The 10,947-nt window shown below is 28.4% G+C and overlaps 1 protein-coding gene across 3 annotated transcripts; it reads right to left on the bottom strand.

The window, feature by feature from the left end:
• Positions 1-4,756: 4,756 nt before the first annotated feature.
• On the bottom strand, positions 4,757-8,599 carry LOC114189898 (DNA-directed RNA polymerases II, IV and V subunit 8B-like). 3 transcript variants are annotated; one of them, XM_028078624.2, is made up of 5 exons: positions 8,565-8,599; positions 8,346-8,426; positions 7,301-7,458; positions 5,570-5,658; positions 4,757-5,082 (listed from the first exon to the last, which is right to left on the bottom strand). In XM_028078624.2, the coding sequence occupies exons 2-5, from the start codon at positions 8,422-8,424 to the stop codon at positions 4,971-4,973; spliced, it is 438 nt and encodes a 145-aa protein (XP_027934425.1). In that variant the 5' UTR covers positions 8,425-8,426; positions 8,565-8,599; the 3' UTR covers positions 4,757-4,970. The 3 variants fall into 3 exon arrangements, with proteins under 3 accessions (XP_027934425.1, XP_027934424.1, XP_027934423.1); XM_028078623.2 differs by having other exon boundaries at positions 8,346-8,440; positions 8,565-8,589; XM_028078622.2 differs by having other exon boundaries at positions 8,346-8,464; positions 8,565-8,587.
• Positions 8,600-10,947: the final 2,348 nt, after the last annotated feature.

Below are 10,947 nucleotides of genomic sequence, written 5' to 3'. Positions count from 1 at the left end.
GAAGATAAGTTGTAAATTGTAGACGTAGCAGCGTTCTTTGAGTGTGAAGAGAGGTACCGGTAATCAAAGCGTGTTAGTGATAATAATATTACGTAGAGCAATCATAATTATCATCTTGAGAAGTGTTGATAACTCTGGACAGTGCAATTAATTTTATCTTGAGAAGTGAAAACCATAATGAAGAGAAATTTAAAAAAATGAAACTCTCCTTGGTTGGCGATTTAGTATTTAATATTGGAATATGAAAACATTTAATAATTAAAACGTGTAGTAGATGATATAGCAGTTTAATCATCATTATCTCGAGCAGTGCGAGATTTAATGCATTTGAATACTGATTGACACACGTTGTCATCATTATCTCGAGCAGTGCAAAATTTAATGCATTTGAATATTGATTGACACGTTGATTTGGAGATAATTCGAACCACTTTTTGGAGGCGTTGGAATACAAAAAGTTTTTTAAACAGTCATTTTAAATTTATTTTTCCATAAAAATTGATCTTAAATTCTTCTGAGTATGAAAATGGTGAAAAATATTTTAATTATTTTATAACTTATATTATTTTAATAATAATAATTATTATAGTTATTGTATTTCACTGACTTTTAAATTTCCAATTTATATGGAATGATAATTAATGTTAATTAATTCAATTTCTAATTAAAACTAATTTATATTGACTAAAATGAAGTCGAACAAAATCTAATAAAAAAAGGAAAATACATATAATAAAAGAGAATAAAATATAACTTTTATATTGAGATATATAATAACTGCATACAAAATAAGAGTCCAATTGAAATCTTCTTATATATTGATATATATAAGAAGTTCAAACAAAATTACATACAAAATTTTCAACTTTAATACCAAAAAAATGGATAAAGAACTTTGATATCTCTGCTTGTTCTTTCACTTTCAACTTCAAAAAACAATTCAAGGTGATCCTCTGCAGAGAGTTGATGATCTCCATAGAAAGATCTTAGTTGGTTCCAGCCTTGGGTAATCATTGAAGTGTGAATATCCATGTTGTAAGTAACATGGTGAACATTACTTTGGTAATCAACAACAATCCATTTAGTAGCAAGGTCCTTCCAACAGCGTATTATGAACACTCGGTCGACGTGTCCAAAGTCCTTAAAAGATTAGCAAGTTAAGAATAAAGAAATAAATAAATATAAATAACAAAAATAAATGAGTTTGAATCAAAAAATATACCTGATCTTTCAAAAACATAGAAATGAATCTGCCAACCATTTCTGAAAAAAGTATGGATTGTGGTGTGGGCATGGATTTCATTGCAGGAGAATAGGTTGGTGATGAAGTAAAATTGTAAGAGAAGAAAATGGGTAACAGTAGAAAAATCAGATGTCTGACTTTGAATTGGTAAACATATGGAATATATATATAAAAAGAATAGGAGAAATCATAGCTGTTGGAAGTATCCGTACATACTGGACAGTCTGAACTGGTAAAGTTACAGGATAATAAATACGAATTAAAAAATAATACGTTAAAAAAAAGAATTATGAAGCGTCGTAAAAGTATAAGAAGAATTATTTAATGTAATTTACTAATGTTGATTTTTTTCAGGAAGGGGTATTTAATATTGGAATAGAGTAAAGTTTAATAATTATAACGTGTGGCAGATGATGGAACAGTTTATTCATCATTATCTCGAGCAGTGCGAAATTTAATGCGTTTGAATACTGATTGACAGGTTGATTTGGAAAAAATTCGAAGTTGTATTTGAAGGGGTTGGAATACAAAATGTTTTGTAAACAAAATGGTTTTGATGGAGTAAACGGTGATTGGAAAAATATGAAGAACTCTTTGAAAAATGTCCGAATAAAGTCAAAAATTGGGTAAAAATAAAGAGATTTGGTGATACAGTGCATTATTAAAAAATACCATTAACGAAAAAAAATGACACAAACAAAGTTTAAGGTAAAAAAATGAAGAAGATGAAGGGTTTGCCAGAGAGAATGAGAAAGAGAGAGAAAGAAGAAAGAAGGCGGTCACAGAGAGAATGAGAAAGAGAGAGAAAGAATTGAGAAGGAGGAAGACTAAGGAAGAGAGAGAAAGAACTTTTAATTAAAACTTTCGGTTTTCAATTTCTTTTCCATTTTTTTTCAGACTTCAAAATGCTGAGAGATTGACACATCAGCGTTTTTACCTTTTGTAGATAAAAATTTGAATTGAGAAGTAGGTCAGATATATTATTCAATTGAAAATCTTGCTTTTTGTTAGTTCCCAATTGTATATAGTATTAGATTAGTTGTGTGAAGTTTGACAAAATTATTACACAAAGTGAATTTATTTAATTTGGAATCAATTCAAGCACCTAAAAATAGTTGTATGATTTTATTTTCCTGAGTTGTATTTGGTAGAACAAAATGAGCAGTGGTATAGCTAAAAAAGAAAAGTAAAAGTATACTCAATATATTATTCTTTAGAGGGTTAAATATGTTTTTGTCCCTTAACTTTTAGTGAATTTTGGAATTAGTCTATTTCAAAACTTTGGACCAATTTAGTCGTTCATCTTTCGAAATATGTGAATTTAGTCTTTTTAATCAAATTTTGTTAGGTTCATTTGATGTTTCGTACGCATCTCAGGATTGTATTTGAGTTATTTATACTATTTAACACATTTTTGCTTTAATGTTAATCAAATACTATTATGAAACATGTTTAAAATGTCAAATAAACTTAATAAAATTTGATTAATTTCAAAATTCAGTAAAAATTAAGGGAAAAAAACATATTTAACTTTTATTTAAATTAGATTATTTTCTTATGTTTTTATCAGGTTGAAGGTTTTCACTATTCTTTTTCTTAGATGTAATTGTCAATATTAATATTATTATAAACTTTAGCTTGGAGTGTTGTTGAGATTTACGATTTCAGGAAACGATATATAAAATGTAGATAGAAGCTTTAAGGAATATATATAGTTTTAAAATTTACTTGCTCACTGATCATTTTTCTTAATTATTTTTTAATTTCAGATGTATTCTTAGCAACTGAATTTTTATATTTAGAAAATATATTTTTACATTTAGTTTTTATACTATCTTTTAAATATTTAATTACACTGTAGGACAATTCATAAATTTCATTGTCTACTTATATGAGAGTGAGACATTGTATATTCGACTAAGGTTGATACATTGATACATCATCAATTCAACTAAGCTTAAAATATTAATTGAATTAAAATTAATGATTGTTGATTTAGTCAAGGATCAGGAATATTGCCTTTAAGTTCCATCGATTACTAGGGCTGGGCATAATTAATTTAACTGTACTGTACTACAGTTAATTGTATTGTTTTATACTAAAATAAACTGAATTGATTGTATTAAAAATTGAACTATACTATTATCCAGTACAGATTTTAAGAACTAAACTTAAATGAGTTAACTATAACTGAACTGTTTTTTAGTTTTTTCTGTGCTTCACGCTTAGATAGTACTGATAATGTACGACACTATGTGATTTTCTCGTCTCATGTACACTATGCACAAAATTTATTCTTTGATTTTTTTTTTCATTTCATATACAATAATAAAAAAACGTACGTAACACTTTTTAGGTTATGTTATAATAATATATTTAAGTGAATTTTATGGTTATATTATAAGTTACAGTTTACTTGATATTAATTATTTTATTTTATAAAAAATAGTCTGTAATATTTGTTTTATTTTATAAAAAATAGTGTTATATATAATTTATATTAATTTATATTAATTAATATAATTATCTATGATAAAAAAAATTTAATACTTCCAACACTTATTTTCTAAATATTTTTTTATATCGAACACAAAATAAAATTTGTCTCTTTTAATTGTAATTTCCTCTTTTCCTCTTGAATCAAATGTGGTTTTTTTATATATCATATAATTACTATTATTCATGAAAGAGGGTATAATAGTGGAAGAATTAAATTTTATAAATAATATCTTAAGTTTTATTTTTATTATCGCTTTAGTATGTAACAAAACACGTTAATTTCAAACTATTGTACATGAATACGTATCGCAAAAAATACTTTAACTTAATTCGTTATTAATATACTTGTTAAGTTTATTAGCAAAACAACAAAAAAAATTGAAGAAAAAATTCAATAATTTAAATTGATGTAATAATTTATTAACAATTGAAATGATGAAGTAAATTTCGGTTCAAAAATAATACAATTTGGTTCAAAATTAATGTGGTTTGGTTAAAAAACGGTTCAAAAATAGTGTAGTTCAGTTTAAAAATAGTGCAGTTTAGTTTAAAAATAGTGCAGTTTGTACAACAATTCTGTTTATAATAGTTCAATTCACATTATAGTGCAATGCAGTTCAGTTTATTAGACAACAAAAACAGCTTAGTTCAGTTTGTCTGAATTGTTTTTCAGTTGAGTACAGTTCAGACGAACTATTTTTTAGTTCAGTGCAGTTTTTAATGGTTTAGTGCAGTTCAGTATGTTTTGCCCAGTCCTATCGATTACCGAGTGAATTCAGATAATATGAACAATTAATGTTTACGTATTATCATATTAAAATATAGAAAATAGATATAAACTTTAACTTCATTTTTGAGTTCCAAAACATAAAGATAAACGCTAAAAACAGAATGTAGTGGGTGTGACGAGTCATAGCATTTGATGCCTAATTAGGAAAACACGATAAGTTTATAAAAGCATTGATAGGTAAACACAATTAAATGGCCCTGATACAGGCAAATACCAAAAGAAAATAATCTAAAGTCTAATAGGTATCATTTTTTTTTTTAATTTTTTAAAGTGTAAAGTCTTATACAACTCGTAAGTCTTAATCTTAAAACTCTCTCATCAACATGAACCAACAATAAAATTTGTTTATAACACCTAAATATTAAATTTGAGACTCATAGTAGAGATACTCGTTTCTTTCCACAACAAGGCTCCTTCCTTTCTTTTTAAATACAATTTTCAGACCTTCCTTATAAGAAGATACAACCTCTGATCAAGCTCAAACTTGTTGCAATGAGAGGTATCTCCCTTCAGCAGCATCAGAAGCCCACCAAATGAAATATTTAGCTCCCTACAATTCAAAGCCCGTAAAAAATATTATTACTAAAAAGAATGGCCAAAATAACATTCGCTGCAACATTAAATTATTAATGAAATGATCGCATTCATCTCTGACTAGGGGAGACCTACTACTAGGAATAAAATCTGCTTCATAATCTCGTAACTTCAGATAACTCATTATCTCACAATTAAAAGATAATTCATAACTGATTGGCACAACACAACTATACAATGCAAAGATAATTTATAAACAAAATGAATCGATCGGCACTATATGAACTACAAATATGCGATTCACTTATTCATTTCATGCTCACAATCAATTAAAAACAATTCAAATCCGAAGGACGAAGCCATTGTTCCTAGTAACTACCATCTAAATGGCTATTTGGCAATATATGCAGGCCATACTGAATTAAGTTACTAACATGAATTTAGTCACTTAGCAAATTATTAAGGATGATGCATTTGAAACTCAAAACTAGAAATAGACATACGCCTTTTCACGCCCAGAAGCCTCTGTTATCCTGTAGAGCTTCCCATACATGACATATTCAAAATTGTTGGCCAGTGATTGTCGATTGATCTGGAAAAAATAAATATAGAGCAGAATTTCGTAAGATAAATTAAATTAACTGAGTTGGAAACCAATAGAGAAAATATAAGCGAAGAAATAGATAAAAATAGAAAGAAAATTACGAAACACAAAGGAAACTATTAGTTATAAATTGGGTTATGCATAGACACAAAGTCTGTTAAAAGCAATATGGGATAGTCTTCGAGCTCATGATTGTACAAAGACTAGCACTGATCTTAAGATTCTAGGCAGAGAAAAACTTAATCACAAGAAGTGAAACCCTCGTTATTGTTAGCCTTCTCAAATTGGCTGTTTGTTTTCTATGAATCAATCGACACTTGACATAACATAAGTTCTGGCACCATAATGTTATAAACCGATCATCCCTCTTCCACCACAACAACTGTGAACCCAGTATCTATCAAGAATCCAAAATCACAATAACCCAGTATTATTGACAACTCACCATGAAGGAACGAAGATGTCTAGATAAAAGAGTGCTTGAACAACAAGGAAAGACTTTAAGTTTTCCATTCCAAATTCAGGTTCTTTACTTTTAGTTTTGGAGTTGGTGTTCTTTTATTCACTGTTGAGAGGAACGCAGTTAACATTTTCAAATGTACACATAAGGTAACTGAAGGTGAGCCATTAGGACTAAGGTATTGAACTTTGATATGGAATATTCTCTGGATGAACACCAATATATATCCTTCTAGGAAACATCACATGTTGGAACCAAATACAAACGTAGTTTGTCATTGTGTTGTGTGAACATTCATTTTACCGTAATTCCAAAGCAAGAGATGAGTTATATGCAGATCCCTGTTTTTGTATATCTATTACAAATTGGCAATGGGTCCCGACTTTATGTTTGAATGCTAGATGCAATCAGGGGGTTTTATTTTTGTATTAGGAATACTCTGACGACAGAAGCTACATGAATTTGTTTAGACTCTAGGATTGACAAACTTGATGGCATATCTTCCACAGCAATGTTATTTTGCATGTTACTAGTGTCCCGGTTACTATGATTTTCCAGGACACAAACATGTTTAATTAGGATTAATATATAAAGAAATTCAAGCCTGAGGGTTGTCAGAAGGATTGATTAAAAACAATTGAAGTTTTTCATCTATTTTCATTCATTGTGGTTAGAAGAATGTCCCTATTTAGGCTGGATTCAAATCCCTTTAAACCCATCAACTACTTTTGTATCACTCTCGAGTTATAAAATAACATACTGAATATTCCAATACTCAAAAAAAAGGCACTAAATAAAAGCGTAGAAAGAGCAAACTGTCTATCGAACAGAGAAAATTTGCTTCTTATAGTACTAAATTAAGCAACGGTATCATGTAATCATCAAGATCCATGCATTAAAAGTACAAAACCACCCCTTCTACATCAATCTTGTCTACGCTCACCATTAACCCAATTTATGATTTGAATTACAAATTCATGATGAGGGACAGAAGCTCCCAGCCACATGAAACGTAATAACAATTGACAAGAATGAGTGCATACATACAGCGTTAAATGCACATTCTAACAGTAACTAATGTTTTGTACCATGGTTTCACTTGATAACCATAATAGCAATCCTTCATAGTGAAAGAAAGGTTCATTGTATTGTACATAATCAATTTCTTACCTGTGTATAATAGCCAGTGTCTGGTGTTCCATCAGGATTAAGTGATGAAACCAGCACAAGGGTGAACTTCTGACCAACCTTTAATGGATATATCTCAGAATTGATATCAAGGTGCATAAACATGTCAAACTTTTCACTTCTTGCTTCAATTCGAGTAACTAGAGATGCACAAAATCGAAGTATTAGAATGAAATACACAGAAGTAGATCAAAAACATCTCTAGTAAGACCAAGGACACGCTACAAATGGAAATCAAATAACAACAGACAAACTTTAATGACGAGTTTTGATGGGGAATTTTAAGAAAGGAAATTCAATCTTCAAGTGAATTTAAAATATCATACATAAAAAACACTTCTTCAGACATCAAATGTAAAGAACTTTTAGATAGAAATTTTACACCTAAAATGAAAATTTGGGATATTCTTTATTGTTTTTCACGGTCTCACTGGACACTCTCATTCCAAAGCTTTGATGCGTTCCTTATTTCTCTCTCTATCTTCCCCACCCACTTTTCTCTCTCCCACTCTTCCCTTTTCTTAATTTGCGATTCTATGAATCTTAGAAGTTAACAAAATTCGCTTCTTCCTAATTACGTTGAAATCAAAACATCAAGTACAAAACAATGAATCTTAAACACACTAAACTTAATTCGCATTATCCAGACTAACTAGTTTAAAAATCAAAAAGAATCTAATTGAAATAACAAAAGACAAAATAGTCCATGCATATATGCACGGAGAGTTTCTCCACTGTCACCCTCGTTCCTGATAGATTAAAAGTGCATGCACTAACAGTGTCATGCATTTCAAATTCCACAAAATGTTGATATCCATTTTACAAAAATAACAAAACGAGATTCCAAAAGTATATAAATAAATAAATAAAATCGAGAGCCAATAATACAGAGAGCTCAAAAGGAAAAACCCTAGACACGTACAACAATTAAGCATGACAATTTAAACTAAACAAACAACATATCAAGAGAACCGAAGTATTGAAGAAGTACTACAGATGCAAATAACAATAATAATAATAATAATACCTTTATCAAATAATTTTTTGTCATCGGGGTTTAGTTTTTCTACTCTGAAAATATCCTCGAAGAGATTATTCTCCACCATGGCTGAAACACAAAATCTTGTGAAACAAAATATCAACAATCTGAAATATAAAATGGCAAAACAGAGAAAAGCGAATTAAGAAGAAGCTTGAATCGAAAAAATGCAAACAAGATTAGAAGAAGATTGTTGTCAGAACATACTCTGCGTTAAGACTTTAGAGGGACTAAAAGTAAAGTAATAGACATGAAATAAAAAGAAGCAGGGAATGGAGAATTTTTTTAATGGGCCTGGGCTTCAATGGCCTGTGCTCCACTGCACTAACGGTTTGGACCTTATTACGGCTTTTTCTTTCTACACCTTAATATCTCCACCCACCCCGAAAACATAAAATAACTAAATTTTTATACTTTTCTTTCTGTCGCGCCCTGTTATTACAAAGAACAAAAATAATAAAATTATAATTAATAGAAATAAATATAAATACTTTTTATAATTTTATTATTAATAATTTTTATTTATTTTGTAAATAATATTTTATTATAAATAATTATTTTAGTTTGTGCTAATCGAGTGTCAGAGAGTTTTTATCACATTTATATACGAAGGTAGTTTCTTGTAAATTCAAAAATAGATCTATGAAATAATTCTACTCAAGCTAGTATACTTATTTCTTACATGTTATTCCAGAATATCTAATAATTCCACATTCTATTAGAAGTTGATGGATTCAGTCAAAATCCATTACATGACTCATTCTCAACTCAAGGTCAAACCCATCAAAAGGCCCAATAACTAAAAATATGATAAAAAAGATTTAAGAGTGGCTAGATCAACAAGAGTCCACATGAGCTTCACATGTTATTCTCTTGTAGAGATGGCAAATAAACCCGTCCCTGTGGGTATTGCCCGAACCCGTCCCCGTTTTGACGGGGAATCCCCGCATTGACTGGGTATGGGTATGGGTATGGGGAATCCCCGACTTTTTCAGTTGGGTATGGGGATGGGTATGGGGATGTACATATACCCGCCATAATACCCGTCCCCGCCATATCTCCATTCTCGTTTAAATTATTAAAATATTCACAATTAATCAAGTAACCCCTATATATATATATATATATATATATATATATTTTTTCTATTTTTTATTTCTTTTAATTATTTCATTTGTCATGAAACTCATTCTCATCTCCAATATATTTTTTATCTTATCATAACCTTTATGTAATTATGTTAAAATGATGTATGTTAATTAAAAAAAAATTATGCCTCACATTTGAATATTTATATTATTTTTTAATATTTTTATTTATTATAAATTTTTCTTTCACATGAGAATGTTTATACTCTCAATTTAAGATAATATAAAAAAAATTCTTTACTTATTATTATTATTAATTTTTGTTTAATTTGAAGAACTCTTTTGTTTCATTAAAATAATTTTCGTTATTTTTCAACCATTAATTATATGTTAATATTTGAAAAGTTTTCTTAATTCTCTAAGATATTTTTCGTCTTATCATACCTTAGTTATACATTTGATTTCCTTTGTGTGATTTTTTTCGATAGTCTCTCAAATTATTTCTAAAACACACATTTGTTAGTTTTTTAATATTTTTATTTATTTTTTTTATTTTCATCATGTAGAATAATATTTCGATATATTCTATCTAATTATTTTTTATTTTATAACTCATTATTAATCATAATGTAATTTTTTCACTTTATTTAGGTAAGATTGGACCCAACCAACTCAACCTATTTATCAGATCTACTTATTTATAATAACTTACAAAACCAGATTACTAAATTTAAAAAAGAAATATTAAAATACCGACATTACACATTTGTTATAACAAGGATGCAACTGTAACTAACGAAACATATTAAAAAAAAACAAATTTTATACAAAGGATCACATATTCTGTTCAATAATTAATTTTTACTGAAAGTATAATTCATCCCCCTAGAAACTTTTCCTCCCGCTAACCATTTTTTTACCTAGAAGTAAAATTTATTAAGAGATATAAATGTAGATTATAATTATAAGAATTAAATATGTTTTTAGTTTCTTAACTCTCAGTAAATTTTGAAATTAGTCTATTTGGAAACTTTGAACCAATTTAGTCTTTCATCTTTCAAAATATGTAGATTTAGTCTTTTTAATCAAATTTTGTTAAGTTTATTTGATGTTTCGTATGCATTTCAAAATTGTATTTTAGTTGTTTATACTGTTTGACACATTTTTGCTTTAATGTCAAGTCAAATACTGTTATAAAACGCACTTGAAATGTCAAATAAACTTAACAAAATTTGATTAAAAGGACTAAATTCACGTATTTCAAAGTTTCAAAATGGACTAATTCCATAATTCACCAGAAGTTAAGAGACCAAAACATATTTAACCCTAATTATAATGAGAAAATAAACGAATGAAGTCATTAAAGTGTGTAGAAAATGTTTTAGAAAAAAAAATTATGTTATGTGAGTTAGTCAGAGTTTGAGAGACAGCTTGCATGTCTCACTTCACTCCAAACAACATTGTAGAAACAAACAAACCAACCTTTTAAATTTTGTGTTTCC

This window comes from Vigna unguiculata, chromosome 7, assembly GCF_037176805.1.
Source record: "Vigna unguiculata cultivar grain cowpea cultivar isolate G323 ecotype 2 chromosome 7, ASM3717680v1, whole genome shotgun sequence".
Lineage (NCBI taxonomy): Eukaryota > Viridiplantae > Streptophyta > Magnoliopsida > Fabales > Fabaceae > Vigna > Vigna unguiculata.
This window is presented reverse-complemented; position numbering and strand designations above follow the sequence as displayed.

Bases quoted from the DNA above. Each gene is read 5' to 3' on its own strand.
- LOC114189898 (XM_028078624.2), bottom strand. From the start codon at position 8,424: ATGGTGGAGAATAATCTCTTCGAGGATATTTTCAGAGTAGAAAAACTA. The intron at 7,459-8,345 runs GTATTATTATTA...GTGCATCTCTAG, and splicing joins CAAAAAATTATTTGATAAAG to TTACTCGAATTGAAGCAAGA. The intron at 5,659-7,300 runs GTAAGAAATTGA...TATTTTTTCCAG, and splicing joins ACACTGGCTATTATACACAG to ATCAATCGACAATCACTGGC.